The sequence below is a fragment of the Zea mays genome, chromosome 8, assembly GCF_902167145.1.
Source record: "Zea mays cultivar B73 chromosome 8, Zm-B73-REFERENCE-NAM-5.0, whole genome shotgun sequence".
NCBI lineage: Eukaryota > Viridiplantae > Streptophyta > Magnoliopsida > Poales > Poaceae > Zea > Zea mays.
The window spans coordinates 122,810,483-122,830,479 of record NC_050103.1 but is presented as its reverse complement, the minus strand read 5'-3'; the positions used below and the strand labels follow the sequence as shown (position 1 = coordinate 122,830,479).

The 19,997-nt window shown below is 47.0% G+C and overlaps 2 protein-coding genes across 2 annotated transcripts; both read left to right on the top strand.

Moving 5' to 3' along the window:
* Nucleotides 1-6,466: 6,466 nt before the first annotated feature.
* LOC542307 (cyclin 1) lies at nt 6,467-9,313 on the top strand. The gene is made up of 9 exons (NM_001111893.2): nt 6,467-6,699; nt 7,147-7,249; nt 7,328-7,412; nt 7,506-7,739; nt 7,828-7,953; nt 8,036-8,284; nt 8,365-8,526; nt 8,618-8,796; nt 8,891-9,313. The coding sequence occupies exons 1-9, from the start codon at nt 6,648-6,650 to the stop codon at nt 9,039-9,041; spliced, it is 1,341 nt and encodes a 446-aa protein (NP_001105363.2). The 5' UTR covers nt 6,467-6,647; the 3' UTR covers nt 9,042-9,313.
* Nucleotides 9,314-13,008: 3,695 nt separating this feature from the next.
* LOC103635809 (WAT1-related protein At5g07050) lies at nt 13,009-15,243 on the top strand. Its single transcript, XM_020543313.2, has 5 exons — nt 13,009-13,377; nt 13,484-13,546; nt 13,626-13,742; nt 13,848-14,274; nt 14,389-15,243. Exons 1-5 carry the CDS (start codon nt 13,184-13,186, stop codon nt 14,764-14,766), a joined length of 1,179 nt encoding a protein of 392 aa, XP_020398902.1. The 5' UTR covers nt 13,009-13,183; the 3' UTR covers nt 14,767-15,243.
* Nucleotides 15,244-19,997: the final 4,754 nt, after the last annotated feature.

Genomic DNA, 19,997 nt, shown 5'->3' with positions numbered 1-19,997 from the left:
GCGATCAGAGGGGCTACAACAGCAAACTACATCCTTAATGGCCTCGACCATATTTTGTGAAAATAATATAGCAAAGACATACCCAAAGTATGCAGTGATGTTCTTGTATCCAGGAATCCACAGAATGCAATCTGGGCTATAAGTGCTACTATGATCGGTGGAGCACCAAGTGCCCTCATTGTAAGAAACTGTTCTGCCGGTGCTCGCATTGGTGAATCCTCTGTTGACAGTGAAGAGAAAAACATTTTTTCAGCAAAGAACAATTTAAAAAGAAAAGTGCAAGAGTATAGGGAAGTAATCAGAGAAGTTGTAATTTTGTATAATATATAACAGTTATAAAGGCATTTCACATAGCATTTGTGTGCGCTGAAGGGTTGTAAACCAAATGCGTATTGACTGGTTTGGACTTACATGCCTAGGTTGGAGGACTGTACACTGATTGTTAGTTGAGTACGAAGCACGTACCATTTACAGAACGATAATCTCCGTAAAAGTTCAGTAATTTACAGACACCAAAGATCTATAAATATAATACTCCCTCTGTTTTAAATTGAACATACTTAGATACACACTTAGATATATGTTATTTCAAGACATGTAATAAAAACAATGTATCAAGTAGTCAAGTAAAACAAAAAACGTCTCATAATTTAAAATAGGGTACTGACGACCGGACAAGTGCAGCAAGATCGCCTTCAGCACAAAATGCTCTTTCTTTGCCCTGAAAACAAGTGATGATTGAATACAATAGTGATTATCATATTAAATAGAGCTAAAAGGCATCAAGGCAATGACACAATAGTGATTATCATATCAGATAGAGCTAGGAGGAAATTAGAAACAAATTAAACCAAAGGGGAAAACACAAGTTGAAATGAGCTCTGTAGCGAGTTTTTTAGATAATGAAACAGTAACATCCTAGCTAGATAATGAACTCACCATTTTACTACCAGAAGAATCTGAGATCACCAAAATATTTTTGCTACCAGACTGCATCTCACCTATTACAGCAGAGAGAGAGAGAGAACCACGCTGCAACACCAATGCTGTCAGTAGATGAACATTATAAGATGCAAATAAAGCAGCATGACCTTCATTACAAGAACAGACAACAGAACCTTTCGCATCATCAGTAGAAGAGATAACAGACGTTTGCATTTCCCAATAATCCTTCTCTTCTCAAACTCCAAGAGATCAATCCCCTGATGATTCCTATACTATACCTGATACTTTTATATATTTCCCCCCTGTTGCCTAAAGCATTACACATACACACCATGTGTATAGTATTTAACTTCTAATTTTGTCAATAATAAGTAGCAAATCTGAATACTTTTCATACTAAACAAAACTTACTTGTAAAACCTCCAGAGCAAAGATTGACTGAATGGGGAAAATTGATTACAACCTGAAGCAAGTGCCATTCATCACATCCTCACGCGGCCAAATTCACAAGTTTTGAACCGTGTGCTAAATTCCCAAGAGCAATATATTGAGATCCTGGAATTCCTTGTACTACAGAATACAGGAACACCATGCATTCTTTCTATGTATAATGTATTGAACAGATCATATGAATTGCATGTTGTTTTACTACTGCCTGCGCAGCACAATCATCATCTTCTCCAGAATTATGCATCCAACCCAGCAGCATTCACATTCACCTGCCAAGTCCTGAATTATAATAGTAATTACTACTAACAAAAGGAGGGCTAGATCGTCGCCGCCGTCTCGTCTCCTAGTCTAGACACAGAAGCATCTGCCGCTGTAGTGGTGGTACTTGTCGTCCTCCTTCCCCTTGGTCTGCTCGGCGACCGAGACCGCGGGCGCACACGGCGTCCACCTGGTCGCTGCCATCCTGACCTTCGCCCACCACCCACCACCACCGTCCTTGCGCTTCCTCCTCGCCATCATCGCTTGGTCCGCGAGGCGGCGGTTCTCTGTGTTGAGCCGCTGGACCTCGGCCTCCCACGCCGCCGTGGCCTCGCAGCACTCGCGGTTGCGGAGCTCCAGCGCGTACCGCACCGGGCCCTCCTCACTGGCCTTCTATCACTGTAGGGCACTGGAGCACGGTCTGGGGGACAGTGGATGTTCGATGTGGCGAGCGATGGCACCTGCTGTAGCCATGGGGACAACTTCAACCTTCAGCGTCGAGGCGACGCCCTTGTGCGCCGAGGGATTCCCCTCCTTGCCCGTCACCATCCATTTTCAGATCTAAAACCTAGCTAAGCGCGAGCGGATACATAGTCGCGGGCGGGCCGACAACGGAGCCGATCGCCACGACGGTCTCGGTGGTGGAGTGGTTCCCGAGCAGCGCTCTCGGGGTGGGGTAGTGGGTGGGGGGAGGGCATCGTGGGGAGCAGGCAATCTAGAAATAGAAAGGTTTCATCAGGAACCTACAGTTCAAAATTGAGGATTTTTCTGAAAGTAAAGCCAAAAAGAACACATGCTACCTAGATTTGGTGCTATATAGAAATTCAGTTGCAAAGATGAGTGCCAGAAATACACAATACCTGTTTTGTATTCCAAGTGAAAAGAGATGAAAGTTCAGTTCAAAGTTGAATGATTGTCTCTCTAGAACCCTTGCACTCATTGCAAGGATGTTGTATTTATTGAATCATTCCAGGTCCCAACTGCCATATTTGGACCTTAAAGCCAAAACTCTGGCAACCAGCACACCTCAATAAATCTCCAGATTTTGAACCCATACTGCAGGATTACAGAACAAGATTATGAGATATTGAAATCTAATATATACCACATAGGGCATCCCTATGGATACAGATGACCCACCCATTGCACTTGAAGTAGAGGACACCGCAGGGACAGAGAAAGCTTCTTCGATGTGCCATTGTACAAGTCCTCTAGGGAAACCTTCAGAGGATGAACCACATCCTCTCCCCTTCACTACCTTCTGCCCGACTATTGCCACCAGATTTGCACGAGTACATGCAGCGTAAGCCACTATGTATGTGCTTCTCAATGCCAACGACATCTGCAAACCAAAGAGGAAAACAGGAAATAGCTATTAGTAAAATCTCAGAGATAAGGGTACCAGTTTGAAAATTATATACAAATATAAATATTGGCCCCAGCTCCGCTACAGATCTCACCCTGGCCTCGGACTGCATTCACTTGACAGAGAGGATAAAACACCCATTTGGTACTCAACAAAGGGAGCCATAGATTTGTGGTCATTAATCTTCATATATCAGGTATCAAGATATGGTTCCTTGCCTGTCTAGAAATATCATATTGCTTGGCATCATATCCCACAGTGTAATCAAAGGCATGACAAAAATCAGTTTGCGCACATCAAAGCAAAGCCATGGCAACAATATGATCAGTAGGCATGACAAAAATCAGTTTGCGCACATGAAAGCAAAGCCATGGCAACAATATGATCAGTAGACAAATAACAGTTTGCGCACACCAAAGCATGACAAAAATCAGTAGGCATCTCTGAATTAAAAGAACATTGCTACAATGTAGCCAACTATCGTATTTGGAGAAACAACCAATGGGTTAGCTGTGATTACTGCTACTACCTAAACCAAAAAACAGCAAGATGATTTGATCTCAGTTAGTAATAGAAAATACTAAAAGGACTGTACACGGAGATCTCGCACTCGCGAGCAGGGGGATGGAGATCAACAAACACGCGAGCAGGGGGACGGAGATCAACAAACACAGAGATCAACAAACACAGAGAACTCACGGCGGCTAACTTGGAGGAGAAGAACGCGAGCAGGGGGCGGTGGCTGTCGCGGTGGTGGTTGTGCCCGCGAGTGGGGTGGCTGTCTCAGGGGGAGGGGAAGGCGCGGGCGTGCAGGGCGCGAGCTCGGTGGCGAGAATGGTGGCGCTCGGAGGCATGAATGGCGGGGCTTCCCTCAAGCACGGAGATCTCAAACATGGAGATCTCGCACTCGCTTTCCCTCGACACAGAGATACCTCAAGCACGGAGATCTCGCACGGATAGGTCGAAAGGATGGTGGGCTCGTACCTTCTACAGGAGAACCTGGTCGAAGGAGCATTGGAGCAGCGATTGGGCCGGGGTTGGATGAGAGGCCGATGGCGCTGGAGACAGATCTTGGCGTAGGCGATCTTCTGATCTCCTTGACCTCGATGACGGCGCCATCGCTGGGCTTCTTGAGGGGGATGGGGGGTTGTCTCGGCGAGCGCGGATCTGGGGGTGGCATTGGGCAAGGGCATGGCCTTGACTGGTGTGGTCATGCGGATGTCCTCCTTCCACTCGTAATGGGGTGAGAACAATGGCGGGACACAACGTGTGGGTGATACCATCGATGGAAGGGGATTGCGGGCTCGGGGGCGAGGATGGCGGGGCGCGGCCTTCGAAGCTCAACGAGGCGGGCACGCCTTCCATTATTCGAGCACGGACGTGGGGGCGAGGATTGCGGTGCGTCGCGGGGGAGGATGGCGGTCGCCGGCGGGGATCACGGTCGGGGGGCGAGGAAAGGGGATCAGGGAGGCAGGGGTGGGCGTGAAGAGCAGAACCGTGCGCCGTGGTGGAGGTTGCGCGGCCAAGGAGAGGCGCTGGCAATAGATACTGGGCCGCACGTTGAAGAGGAGGGGCGCTGGGCTGCTGGGCCGCATGTCGAATTGCTGGGCTGCACGAATGCTAGACATAGGCGCTGGTATGGGATTTGTTTGATTAGTACCATACCGGCCACTGAAAGAGATAGAACGTGGCTTATAAGCGTTGTTGTGGATCATCTGTTGCTCATTCTAACTCCTCAAGCTCTAGTGCCACACTGAGGTATGTCTTTTTGCGCGGCTGCTTGGATGATTTTGGCAGGTGTGTACGGCCTGCCTGTGGGGGCCCACATGTAGGAGGCGTGCGGTTCAGAGGCAGAACGGCTGTTGGCAGAACATGTCAGAGGCAGAACGGCAGACTACTATTGCTTACTTAATAAGTAGTAGAGATTTCTGGAGATGTTGATCATCTGGATCACCTCGTTGCCTTCTCTCAGGTTCACTCTACATTATTTAAACTATAACAAAAAAACTAGCAAATATTGTTGGTCCAAATAGTTTTGTTGACCAGCAAACACCAATTCTTAGCTATTAATGGATACTATTTCATTTTTTCTTACATTCTTTATCTCCCAAATATCATGCACAAGCATCCCTTTTAACTTAACATGTTGTACCTAGACTTATATCATCTTTGTTGCAGACATCCAAGAACTTGTGACCAATACTTAAGCATGTGAAGTCGTACGGCCAAACCCACATAGGCAAGATACACCTACCTTATCCTTTGATGTCGTCTTTGACTTAGTCCTCCATAAAATAGATTCCCAACTTGATACGACCAAATAAACTTCAATTCTTTATCTTTCATCTCTGACTTCATCATTGTCAATCGATAAAAGATATTGAGTAATAAGTGCATATAGTCAATCAAACCAAGTGACCATATGTACTTGATCATCCAAACTGAGTGAACTCGACCATTTGACCAACCTGTGCGAGCGACTATAGGTACTTGGACGAATTTGAGTGTCAATAGGTGGAAGGTGAACATAAATGGTGCCATCTATATCATAATAGAGCAAAACATTGTTTTACACTGTAGACTGAACTGTTTATATAGTGGAATTTAAAATGAGAGATGAGAATAAATAAGTTGATAGAGGTAGAGGGATCACAGTGGCCTTGGGCTACTTAGTGCCTACTATGTTGTGTTGTAGGTTAGAGATGCTGAAGAAGTGGAGTCCATGACCGTCAAAGGGTTTTTTTGTCTTGTTGATGAAGAACGTGATGTGCCATCGGTGATTCAAACGTATAGTAGCTCAGTTTGTTCTTTTATGATAAGCAAACTGCTTGTTTGGCTTTAATTTGGCTTTAATTTGAAACGGCTTTTATTGTTTATATAGTGTTTTGTCTCTATAAATTACAGCAGTCCGAACAACTGATTTTAATTCGAGAGCGAGAGGTCTTGCGTCTCATAGTGGAGGAGGTTATGCAGGTGAGATAAGTTATCCACACAAGAGAGGGTAATTATGTTACCCATGAAACCACACGACTAGCTTTAAGAACGAATCATTTAGCCATTTGACGTCACAGAATACTAGTTTGTATCGAGCATATACTTGTTTTAAGAAATAATGAATTCTCTATTTTTTCTAAAAAAAAGTAAATACAGAAGAAAACAAAAAGGGAAAAATAGTAAAATACACCACTATCTATCTGTCCGTATCACATACAGTTGAACATGTCTTAAAGACGAGACGGTGGTGGCCGCAACGGCAGCCCAAAGCTTAGACCCTCAACGGCTAGTTCCCCAGAAACCCTCGAGTCCCGTCAATCCCAGCCGTCCGATCAAGCCTGTCTAGACGTTGCGGCCTTCCTCACCGTCCGCCATCTCCCGAGTTCCGACCGTTGGAGCCGCCCCGTCCGGCCCCGCCCCGGATAAAGCTGCAGCCCCACCGCCGTCTTCTTCCTCACCAACACCAAAAGGCACAAGCCTCGCCCCTCCCTCCCTCCCTTTCCAATCCTCAGAACCAATAAACCGTAGACGAGAGAAGTTACGAGCTTCTCCTTGTCCCGTGTCTTTTCAAGGATAGCCCGGGCGCAGCCGCAGCATTTCTTGGCGTCGGTGTCCGCGGGTTGGCGACTAAGCAATGGCGACGAGGAACCACCGCGCCGCTGCCGCTCCGCAGCCGGCGAACAGAGGTGAGCGGTCGGAATCTTGGGTCTTTCGCTGCGCGTAGTTCCAGTTCTTGATCTGTTGTTCGCCTGCTTGTTTGGACCCTCCACCAGCACCAAGAACGGGTTTCTTTTCATACTATGTGCTGCCAGGGGACGTCTGGTTTCCATTCACATGTCAAGATTTGATTTCTATGTATCCCCGTTTCTCTGGATACCGATTCTTGATCTTTCCAGGCTCCGTTATTAGATCCGTGTGCCAAGTTTTCATTGCTATGTAGACATGTAGTAGTCCAAGCTTGTTCGATTCGATTTCTTGAACTATCTGCTCCTGAAACTCACGCCAAGCAAAGTTTCTGTTCCAAACAGTCCGATCTTTGTCATTTCATTACGGCCATCTTTGCTCCGATTTCACACGAATTTCATCCCGTGCAATTGCTGATCGAATTGCCGTCCCACTTCGGCGATGGTCAGGTGCCGCGAGGGTCGCCGGGAAACAGAATGCCGCCGCCGCCGCCGCCGGGACACGCCGAGCCCTCGGTGACATTGGCAACGTCGTCTCCGATGCCCTCGACAGGTAAGACGGTAGAAATTGTCGTGGCCGTTCTCTTTCTTTAATATCGTCATCTGAAACTTGTCTGCGTCGCCATTACAGGGCGATCAAGCTGCCGGAGGGGATCCATCGCCCCATCACCAGGAGCTTCGGCGCCCAGCTCATGAAGGCCGCTTTGGCGAACAAGGTAAAGAGGACGAATCGCGTTCAGTTCTGCGATTTCTCGCATCCTAAGCGTCTGATTTGGTCTTTCTGATCCCCACAATGGTTGGTTCTACAGAACGCCGACGCCGCCGTAGCTCCTGCTCAGCCTGTAGCGGCGCGCGCCGTTACGAAACCAGCTAGGAAAGTGACTACGAAGAACGTCCCTCGTCCTGGCGCTGGGCAGGCTCCCAAGGAGAACAAGAAGCCATCAGCAGAGGGTGCCGCCGCCGGCAGCGGCCGCTCTGTGCAGAAGAACAGGAGGAAGAAGCCCGCGTGCACGCTTTCGACCGTCCTTTCTGCGCGTTCTAAGGTTCAGCACTCGTTCTCCTCCTGCATCATTGCTGATCGGTTCATCAGCATCGTATAAACCTGTGTTGCTTTGTTCCCGTCGACGTCAGGCTGCCTGTGGCCTTACCGAGAAGCCAAAGGAGCCCATCGAGGACATTGACAAGTTCGACGGCGACAACCAGCTTGCTTTGGTGGACTACGTTGAGGACATCTACACATTCTACAAGACCGCCCAGGTAACTGCGGGTTCATCTTCAGCAAGCCATGTTCTGAAGCAAGCCTGATCATCACCATACACCATGTTTGCGTCTTGTGCAGCATGAGAGCCGCCCCATTGACTACATGGGCAACCAGCCCGAGCTCAGCCCCAGAATGCGCTCCATCCTCGCGGACTGGCTCATCGAGTCTCACCGAAGATTCCAGCTCATGCCGGAAACGCTCTACCTCACAATATACATCGTGGACCGGTACCTGTCGCTGCAGCCCACGCCGAGGAGGGAGCTCCAGCTCGTCGGCGTGGCAGCGTTGCTGATCGCCTGCAAATACGAGGAGATCTGGGCACCGGAGGTAAGGCCAAAGCCCAAATTAAAGCGCTCCGTTCATATCTTGTTGCTCGAACCCTGAAAAAAAAGGCGTCTGTCGCGCAGGTAAATGACTTAATCCATATAGCCGATGGCGCGTTTAACCGGAGCCAGATTCTTGCCGCCGAGAAGGCTATTCTGAACAGCATGGAGTGGAACCTTACGGTCCCCACCCCGTACCACTTCCTGCTGCGGTTCGCGAAGGCTGCCGGTAGTGCCGATGAACAGGTAAAGATTGAGCTGCTGTTCTGTTCATACACGTCTTCTGTCCCTGTTCTGTCATCATTCTGAACACCTACCTGTGTTACGGCGGATGCAGCTTCAGCATACGATAAACTTCTTTGGAGAGCTCGCGCTGATGGACTACGGTATGGTGATGACCAATCCTTCGACGGCGGCTGCTTGCGCTGTGTACGCTGCTCGCCTCACGTTGGGGAGGAGTCCTCTCTGGACAGAGACCTTGAAGCACCACACTGGCCTCAACGAGCAGCAGATCATGTAAGTTGCTCTCCTCTCCATGGATGTTGTCCGTCTGAGTGAGCTTCGAGTGGTGGCATGTATATAAGGCTTTCTTCTGTACAATGATCGTCAGGGAAGGCGCCAAGACACTGGTCGGATCTCATGCTGCTAGTGCTAGCCCTGATGCGAGGCTGAAGGCCGTCTACCAGAAGTACGCGACGGAGCAGTTTGGGCGTGTGGCTCTGCACCCACCGGCACCGGCTGCTCTTCCCGACCTTGTCTAGAGTTTTTACTTGACAAGCTGAGGGATTTGGTTGAGTTCGCTTTGATTGACAAGTTCGAGAGTTGTTTTCGTATACTCTATTCTCGCGAGTGTATTAGACACTAGTAGTAACAACTATTCATAACTATATGAATAACCACAATGAAAATTTATGATTGGCTGAACTTCTTTCGAAAGACTGTGAGGTTTATCCACAGTTTTTGTAAGACTGTCAGAATGAAACGGTTCTTGATTAAAAAGAGCTGCTGTCAACTGCATGAAGAAGCATGTTTTTATTGTTGCGCCTAACTGAAGAAGATTCTGCTAACATTCAGGGGATCACACTGACTCCCTCCTGGAATTTTGCCTTCTCCTTGGAAAATTTTCAGTTGTGTAAGACTGCCAGAGAAAAAGGATCGGCGCAAGAAGAGAAAAAGGGCTTGTGGAAGCCCATGTCCCTATCTCAATAAGCTCTATATTAAAGCACCGATCATCCCGCGTTAATACTTTTCAAAAAAAAAACCCCACGTTTCTTTAGAATCAAACCGTACTTCTATATTCTCTACTCCAATAAGAGAGTTTAAGTAAAAAATAAGCTGAAATTATGTATAAAACATATATTTTATACATTACTAAAACAATATATATATATATATATATAGCCTGGTTAGCTAAAACTGTTGTCAAGGAGGTTTGAAAAAGATAAGAAAAACATGTTTTCCCTGATTCAGGGAGAGAAACCATACCCAAAATGGAGTGGTGTTCTGAGAGAGAAGGCGGCACATTAGACGAGGGGCATATAGCAAACTAAACGCTAGCTCCTGATCCGAAATAGAGGGGCATGGCAACAAAGGGGAGAGAAAAAAAAACAGCGGCTTGCCAATCAGTCAAGCGAAAACGAGCTGACACGTGGAGCCGCTTCGCAAACCTTTGCGTGGTGGATGATCGCTGTGGTGCTGCCTGGTTGGTGGCGGGCTTTGCTGAGTGGTAAATATCTCGTGTGGTTAAAACCGTAGGCCTCGTCGGATTTCCATAAAAACCATGTAAAATTTTATTTAAAAAACCAATTTAGTTTTGCAAGAAAAGTCACAAGATCTAAGAAAACTTCCCATGTTTTAAAAGGAGACTTGAGTCTGTACCATCATGCATGGATGGCAATTTGAGATCTAACTTCTCACGGCATGCACCACTTGTAAAAAAAGCGGCGCGGGAGAAAAGCTGGGCAAACTAAACTAGTTCGCCCGCCGTGTTGCGCATCATTCTCCGCCACCTAAAATCCGAACGAATCAGACAGAGAGCCAGTCACCGGGCACTCCCGTCGTGTGCGTGCCTATCTGCTGCAGCAACGGAACGCAGCGCAGCCTTTTTTTTAAAAAAAAAGAAATTATTATTAGTAGCCTGGTCGTGTTGTTTTCAGGGACGTCCTCTGATATCCTCTCTAATTTTGAGGGACAAAATAACACTGAGATAGTCGTGTCATAATCCTTGAACCTGAACCAAATAACTTTATTTGAGAAATCGTCTCATCCCGTTCCGTCTTATAATTACAAGCAAACGCACCCTAATTTGCTAGACGGCTCGCGTGACGCACGCGAAATGCTCTCCTCCGACCTTCTTTGCTAGCCTTTGCAGTAGCTTACCTTCAGAGGCACATAGCAATATAGCATAGCATAGCGTGACTTGACTTGGAGATACGTGCCCGTGTTAGTTAGAGGAGATCGTGAGAAAGAGGCAGAACGATCTGGGAACGTACTATTCTATTCACGGACGATCAGGCCAGGCGTAGTTTTCGCTCGCTTGGGAGAAGGCAGGGAAAGATGCGGGCGTGAGTGCGTGCCTGACCGACGCAGAGAGCAGAGGCGGCCCCTGGAAGATGTTCTTGCGATTCTGAACCGAAAGCCTTGTCTACGCGCGGCTTGTCATCTTTTCACACTCACATGTTTAGTACTGTTACAGTTTGTAAGCTTGTCCACACTTGTAGTTGTAGAGAATGTAGGGTATTAAGCTCAAGCAATCCGAATGTCTGTAAATTCAGTACCCTGTTCCTGACATGTCTGCGGCATGTAAAGGACGATATGTGCACAGTCCAACGTTGATCGGGCCATCAGTCTGAAGCAAAAAAAAAAATGATTGAACGTTCTATAAAAAAAAAAATCGAATGGGATTCGTTTATGCAACAAAATCAAGTGAGAGTCCTCTTTTTTCTTTTTATTGAATAATTTGAATTCATTTTATTTTGATCTTTGGATATTTTATACTTGACTTGGCATTATTGAATAAGTTGTTTTTGACAAATTTAACTTTTTTACTAAAAAATGTTGCCATCAGAAAAACACACACCGTAGTAGATACCGATTGAAACAGGCCAGGCGATTCTGCGTCAATTTTTGTCATCAGGGGGGAGTGGGGGATCGTCGTCAGAAAAAAACACACAGCAGATAGGCTAAAAAAGTCTCAAAGCCTATGAAGCGATATATTTTTACAGATAGATTTAGTTATGAACTGCTTGTGTTATTTTTAGTGGCGCACTAGGAATCGTATTTTTACACGTGGTTACTTAAGAAAACCACATGTAAAAATTTATGATTTTTAGCGGCGGTTTTCTTAAGGAACCGCCAATATAAATCATTTTTATCCTTAATTTTTCGAGTTTTTCAAACGACCTCGTATGATAAAACCAACAAAATAAATGTTGTAGATCTTTAAAAGTTGTGAAACTTTATAGTTGACAACTTTTTTTATTTAAACTCATTTCGGTTATTAAAAATATAATCTAAGTGTGTCGAATTTAAAATTCAAATTTTGCAAACGAACCTCGGATGAAAAATCACTAGCGATTTTGTTACGTCGTCCGCGCTCCAGTGGAAACCGCGGTTTTCTTAACTCAACCGCCAGTCGAAATCGATTTCTTTCGCTAGTCCGCCTGTAAAAAATGACGATTTCTACTAACCCTTAGTTCCGACGGGTTCTAAGAAACGACAGTAAAATTAAATTCATAACCGTCACTACAGAGCTTCACCAGTGACATTAGCATGGCAGCGCGATTCTGCTCAAGTAGAGATGGCAATGGGGACCCGATCCCCGATTCCCCGCGAGGAATTCCCCTATTAGGGGACGAGTATGAGACTAATTTAGTCCCCGCGGGGATCTAAATGGGGGAAGTTTAATCCCCGTCGGGTTCACGGGGACGGGGACGGGGACGAGGAACCATCCTCCTCCGTCCCCGTTCCCCGTGTACCCGCCCCACGAAACTATTTTATTCAAGTTAGTCAATTTACTTGTTAAAATTATAATAAAAGCTCAGTGCATGACATGTTATAAAATAGAAAACTAAATTCTAAAATAGATGTCTCTTGTAATTTTCAATCTTATTTGTTAAATTTGCATTAATTTGATACAATCAATTTAAATTTATCTTTAAATATTGTACTTTTAGCGGGGACAGATTCCCTGCGGGGTTCCCCACGGGGATAAATTTCCCGACGGAGACGGGGATAGGAGAAAAACCTTCCCCGTGAGCGTTCGCGGGGATGGAGACGGGGATTTTTTCTCCCCGCGGGGACGGGGATGGGGAGGCATTCCCCGACGGGGAAATCCCCGTTGCCATCCCTATGCTCAAGTTTTGCTCCAGCGAGTCGGTAGGTGGCACAGGCAGGTTTGCCACTGCCACACCAGCGCCCATGACGTTTCCGATCCCATTCCATTCCTTTCCATCGCTCCTCCACGCAGAAACCCATTATTTAGCAGCTTTATAAGAAGCATATGGCGCGTAACCGACCGTGCCTTCGGCTAAAAACCCGGCCCTGCCGGAATTCTACTCACGAGCCACTACCCGGCCACGCCTACGTTTTCGGAATATACGCCTACAAGAATCCGGCAAAGCCACTTCCCGGGCGCGCGGGCTCCACCTGTACTCAATCGTCACTCAGAGACGACACCCTTCCATTCCTCCTCCTAGGCTCCTACCAATCAATCCAGCAGCACAGCACCCTATAAAATCCAGCCATCACCTCTGCCCACTTCCAGCTCCAACAAGTCACCTGCTGGTCTCTGAGCTCCCTACCTATCACTCTGTCCCATTGCCATCCCCATCCTCCTGCTGTGAGCGTGTTGTGTGAGCCCGGCCGGCCGGACTCTGTTGACGAGTGAGAAGCAAGGATCTCCATGGCGCGGTGCACCGGGTTCGTGGAGAAGGCGAAGCCCTACGTGGCCATGATCTCGCTCCAGTTCGGCTACGCCGGGATGAACGTGCTCACCAAGGTGTCGCTGAACCAGGGCATGAGCCACTACGTGCTCGTCGTCTACCGCCACGCCTTCGCCACGCTCTCCATCGCCCCCTTCGCCCTCGTCCTCGAGAGGTCCTCGTCGCTGATTTCTGATTTCTGGCGATCTATCGAGCTAAAGCTAGCGCACTGATAATGACTGATCACGATGCATGCGACTGTGGGAAATTAATGGATGCAGGAAGGTCAGGCCCAAGATGACGTGGCCAATCTTCTGGCAGATCTTCGTCCTCGCGATGCTCGGGTTAGTAGTACGCTCTAGCTGCTGCTTGATCTCCATTACCGGTGCGGTGAGATGAGAATGACAACAGTTTCACCTGCAGGCCGGTGATCGACCAGAACTTCTACTACGCCGGGCTCAAGTTCACCGGCCCCACGTTCGCCTGCGCCATGAGCAACATCCTGCCGGCCATGACCTTCGTCCTGGCAGTCATCTTCAGGTGCGCCATGCATGCCATGCGCTTCAGTTCCGACCCCCCCACACGAACTAAACGCGTTGACTGAACGGTGTTTCTTTCATCCATCGCGCGCGTACGTACCTGCAGGATGGAGAAGCTGCAGATGAGGAAGGTGACGTGCCAGGCCAAGGTCCTCGGGACGGTGCTGACCGTGGCCGGCGCGATGCTGATGACGCTCTACAAGGGCCCGCTGATGCAGCTGGCGTGGACGACCAACAGGCACGCATCATCGTCGCGCGCGGCCGCCGAGGCCCCCGCCGCCGCCGCCGCGGAGATCAGCGGCAGGGACTGGTTCCTCGGCTCGGTGTTCGTCATCGTCGCCACCCTCGCCTGGGCCTCCCTCTTCGTCCTGCAGACGCACACCATCAAGCAGTACTCGGCGCAGCTGTCGCTCACCACGCTCGTCTGCTTCGTCGGCACGCTGCAGGCCGTCGTGGTCACCTTCGCCATGGAGCGCCGCGCCTCCGTCTGGACCATCGGATTCGACATGAACCTGCTCGCCGCCGCCTACGCCGTAAGGGATCCGATCCGATATACATATGATCGATGTTCGATGCTGACGGTGGCGTGGTCTGGCCTGGCCACCCTTATTGCTCTTGCTGATGATTGTGACTCCGTTCCGTTCCAGGGCATCGTGACGTCGAGCATCGCGTACTACGTGCAGGGCCTGGTGATCCAGAAGACCGGGCCGGTGTTCGCGTCGGCGTTCAGCCCCCTCATGATGATCATCGTCGCTGTCATGGGCTCGTTCATCCTCTCCGAGAAGATCTACCTCGGGGCCGTCCTCGGCGCCGTGATCATCGTGGCTGGGCTCTACTCCGTCCTCTGGGGCAAGGAGAAGGAGACGCGGGAGAAGGAGGCGGACGCCAAGACGGCGCTGCCGATGGCAGTGGTGGCGTCGTCGTCGTCTTCCGACGACGACGACGATGGAGCAGCAGGGATCGCCGCCGCCGGCGTCGTTGGAGATGGCGCCGCGGGGTGCACAACGTCGGGAATGACGGCGTGAGGTCATCCTCCGGTGTACGCGGAGCAGCTGCTAGTACAGTTTGATTGGCCTCAGATCGACGTACTCCCAATAATTATTTGCCTCCAAGCACAGTACACTATACCTACTAGAGAGATAGTGCAGAGCAGCTGTTTGGTTTGGAAAATGGTGGAATGGAGGTTTTAGCACGAACTTAATTTGGGAAGAATTCTACAGTTCGATGGCTACAAAAGGCTCCTGCATTATGCGTTCCCAAACACGCCGGTTTCATCACCAAAGGCGCACGCAAAACGAACCCTGCTGCAACTGAAAAAATGAAAGCTAGCGTGGCATTTTTGCTTTTTATATAATCAGCTCTGATTTAATATTTTGGAAACGTAACTACACTGAATTGTACCAGTATTTCTACCTATCCTATACATCCCAACTTGTAATCGTGGTTGTGTGTATCACACTATCCAATAATTATAAAATGTTTAATCAGTAGTAACTTTTTTTTCCAATTGTTTCACTGGCCCAAGCTTTAATTTAATGGCGTCTGAAATGCGTGCACGCATCATTTGGTGCCTTGGTGTTGGTGGAATCCTCGCTGCAACCAACTGGATCCATGGCAATGGCATGGTGTGGCCAATGCAACTTGAGTGCTGTTAGTACATTGGCGAAAGATTCATTCATCATATATCATGTATAGAAAGTTTCTCTCACGCACTACCGGAATTCGGCTCTTTGCCGAGTGCCGGCGGCTTTGCCGAGTGCTTTTTATCGGACACTCGGCAAAGCCGACTTTGCCGAGCGCCGCACTCGGCAAAAACCTACGCTCGGTAAAGGTCTTATTGCGGGACACTCGGCACAGCCAAGCACTCGGCAAAGACGGCTTTGCCGAGAGTCAAACACTCGGCAAATACGGCTCTCGGCAAACGGCCGTTAACGGCCGTCTACAGCTGACGGCCGTCAGTCTTTGCCGAGTGCCACATATTGGGCACTCGGCAAAGGAGGCTTTGCCGAGTGTCATCTTTAGACACTCGGCAAAGTATATTTTTATTTTTTTTTATTTCGTCTCCCAAACTTTTTGTGGTACGTTCCTACACTATGTAGACCTATATTTATCATTTGTGGATAATTATAACAGAGTTTTCTATCGTTAGTAGATTTAGTTCGTTTATTTGAATTTCTTCGGAAAATTCAGATTTGAACTGCAGGTCACTCAAAACTTGGAAAACCGTGCATGCAAAAATGATATTCATGTTACTTAGCATAAGTTACGACCGATTATAGGAGCGGACCGGAAACTTCGAGCAACATGCTCACTAAACATGGTCGTGAACTTGCCATCCACATGTTTAAAAATTGTATAAAACACAAACAAAGTCAGAAAATTATGAAACTTGTCCACGTGTCATAATATCATATGTACAGGCTGTGATAAAAAATTGAAAAAATTTCGAGAAAATTATGACGCGCTATGTGTACAAACCTAAGAGATTCACATTGAAACTCTATGATTTCATGTGTAGTTCTCTTATTTTTCTATACATAGTGTCTCACAACTTTGTCCAAACATTCTCAATTTTTTATCACAACATGTACATATGATATCATGACACGTGGACAAGTTTCATGATTTTCTGACTTTATTTGTGTTTTATACAATTTTTAAACATGTGGATGGCAAGTTCACGACCATGTTTAGTGAGCATGTTGCTCGAAGTTTCCGGTCCGCTCCTGTAATCGGTCGTAACTTATGCTAAGTAACATGAATATCATTTTTGCATGCACGGTTTTCCAAGTTTCGAGTGACATGCAGTTCAAATCTGAATTTTCCGAAGAAATTCAAATAAACGAACTAAATCTAATAGTTATAAAAAACACTTTTATAATTGTACCAAAATGGTACTTGTAGGTCTACATAGTGTAGGAACACACCACAAAAAGTTTGGTTGCCAAAAATAAAAAAAATAAAATATACTTTGTCGAGTGCTGTCCAGTTAGCACTCGACAAAGACGGCTTTGCCGAGTGCCTGTCCGTTGGCACTGGCAAAGTTTGTAGAGCACATATTTGCCGAGTGCTCTACAGCTAGCACTCGGCAAAGACGTCTTTGCCGAGTGTTGTTGCCAAGGCACTCGGCAAAGTGACTGGCAAAGGGGCCCACTGGAGGACTCTTTGCCGAGTGCCAGTCCACTAGACATTCGGCAAAGAAGCTTTCTTTGCCGAGTGCCTATGAGAGCTCTCGGCACAGAGACTGGCGGTGGGGCCCACTGGACCCGTCTTTGCCAAGTGCCTTGGCAACAGACACTCGGCAAAGGATCCGTCACCGTCACTTGGCGCTGTGACGGTGACTTTTCTTTGCCGAGTGTCAAATGACACTCGGCAAATTCTTTGTCGAGTGCCCGATAAAAAGTACTCGACAAAGAGGCTGTTGCCGATGTACAGTTCGTCGAGCGTTCTTTGCCGAGTGTTACACTCGGCAAAGCCTTTGCCGAGTGTAAAATAGCCTTTGCCGAGTGTCTGCGACACTCGGCAAAGGAGTTGTGTTCGGTAGTGACGAGAACCAAATATCACTACTACTACCTCGCCCAAAAAAAAGTCAATGTTGCTAGCATTGTTATACAGTGTATAGGTTAAATGCATGCATGCATGGCCTAAACTCTTTTTTTAATCTCCCCTCTTGGTGAACATATACTCCGGCCACTAACAAATAGAAATCCCACTTCGTTGCCTTTTGTATTATATTTTGGAAAGTAGACGTATCATTTTACGAACTATAAAGCTTAAGCAATAAGCAGGTAATTATGAGAGTCACTTCACAAATGTCTATGCAACGCCAACTCAAAACATTGTGATAACGAAGCTACTATTTGACCGGCTCACACCACTATTGTTAAAAAAAAGAAACTGTTCGATGCATCAGACTAAAAACAGCCGATGGTTTTCAGAATGTTCTTGTGCTTTTCAATTGGGAATAAAGATAGAGAAAGGGTGCCGACTATCCCTATAGTTTGCCAAGATGAGGTTTCAGATTGGAATACTCTATTGTACCAAGTAATCCATTCGTCTATAGGACTAGGTCAGGCCCTGGGTTGGTCGGCTCATTGGCCCAAGTCAGGATTTTGGGCCACGAAAGGGATTCGATTGGTTTCAGTAGAAATGAGGTCAGAAGGATTCTCTAGCGACTAGGGTCCTGAACTAAGAACTCTTAGGTTTGCCCAATAGGAGAATATAGAATGTGATTGGCCTATTTTAAATAAAAAATTAAAGGGTATCAACAAAACGATACTTAGATATAGTTTAGATTTGGGACCAAAACACTTATTACCTTTAGGCCTAAGACATGATTTGAGGCACATGTTTCTGTTGTCGCCATGGATTTAAAATTGAAGATTGTGCTACTAGGACCTAGTTGTGTTTCTAAGTTAGAAAACAACTTGACTCTAGCTAAAAGGGGTAAAACTTGGAGAACAGTAGTTTAACACTTTGGATAAGTTCTAAACACCCCTATGAACCTATTTGAACTAACTAGAGAGGTTAAAAAACTCATGATTAAAGTTCGACATTTTTTAGGCTAAGTTGAGCTATATTTGGAATATGAATTAGAGAAATCAAAATGGCCAGATTCCATGATTTAGACTAGTTGTCTAGTATGTAGATATATTTGTCTCAGTCATAGGAACACCCTAAAGTACAACCAAATCAAGTTGGAGGTATTTGCCAAAGTTTGCCACATTTCAGCTGTACAGAGGTGCTCCGGACCTACTACGCAGAGAGGATGCAAACTTGGTTTCGTCCAGCTGGCGCACCGAACCTTCTCGGTAGTGAACCGGACCGAGTTTGCAGAGAGGGTGTTAAATGGACTTGGTCGACTGGCGCACTGCACCTATCAGGATTCAACGGTCAGCTTCGGTTCCAATGGCTAGATGATGTGGCAGTCAACGTGGTAGGGTTCAGTGGTGCATCAGACCAGCATTGTTTAAGGCCCGATGTAACCGCAAACTATGCAGAATTTTATATCCAATGTCAATGGCTATTGATGAGCCTGGACAATTAATTTTTTGTAAGAGAACATAGAAGCTTAGTTTTTTTCGAGCAACAAAAAGGGTAAAAGAAATCAAGATATAGTCTTCACCTATACCTTTAGAACATGAACTTTTTTATGACATTATTCCTTGGCTCCTTCTCTAACAACACGCTTCAGACCTTCTTTATTTGTCACATGATGCATCACCAAGTTTCGCTTTTCTAGGGATCCACTTCATTTTAGGTGGAGGAAATCCTTTAGATCCATGTGAGAATTTAAGACGACTCAGATGGTGTTTGCTTGGCATTATAATCTGCCAAATTATATAATCCAACAACATTTGAACTAATGCAGTTCAAAAGTTGTTGGATTATATAATCTGACTAAATTATAATCCTAAACAAACACCCCTGATAACGAGTCCACTGCAATTTTCGAGAAAAACCTGTTATTACTCATGTTCGTTTAAGCTTTCAAATGGAGTAACAGAATAGGCAATGTGCTACTCCATGGATGATGAGGAGAGGATCATCAGCAAGTCGACCACCATCCAGCACGATCTTGTGGAGAATAGATCATAAGCGCTAGGCCTATGCCTATCTAGCTAAAACTACAATGGTCTGCTGCTGATAAACAAAACCCAATCAGGAATGTCCTCGCGTGGAAAAGAAATCCACTCGTCCACTCACCATTGCCATTATTGGACGCTGCATCAAGAGGCAGAACCCTGCACCCGCTAGATCCGTGCGGGCGGCGTGCACGAGCATTTCTCCGCATAAGCTGTCCAAGTGCATGCAGATCCCACATCCCCCGTCTGCCGGATCAACTTTTCATTGGCAGGGCTGCTGAACTCCTTTACACGTCGAGTCCACTCTCGCACGACGCTTGCAGCAACATACAATAGCGCTTTGCGTTGGCAGCTCAACCACCGGTCTCTCTCTCTAGGTATTATCCGAACAACAACCAGCGAAGGAATCGATGGATGGAGCTCAAATCTGATGGGAGAGGTGTAAGCGTGCATGTGAAGAACAAGAACGAACGTCGCTTTCGTATACGCGAATAATGAACTCCATTACTGAGCAATTATGTCCCGGAGGAAAAGCTTTCGCTCAAGGCACTGATCACCATTGCTCGACGCCGACGTACGTACGGCGGCAAGTTGCTACTTATTCAGGTCTCTCTACTCAGACATCACTGATCGTGAGGATGTCACTACCTGTGCGCCTTTTTGCCTAAAAA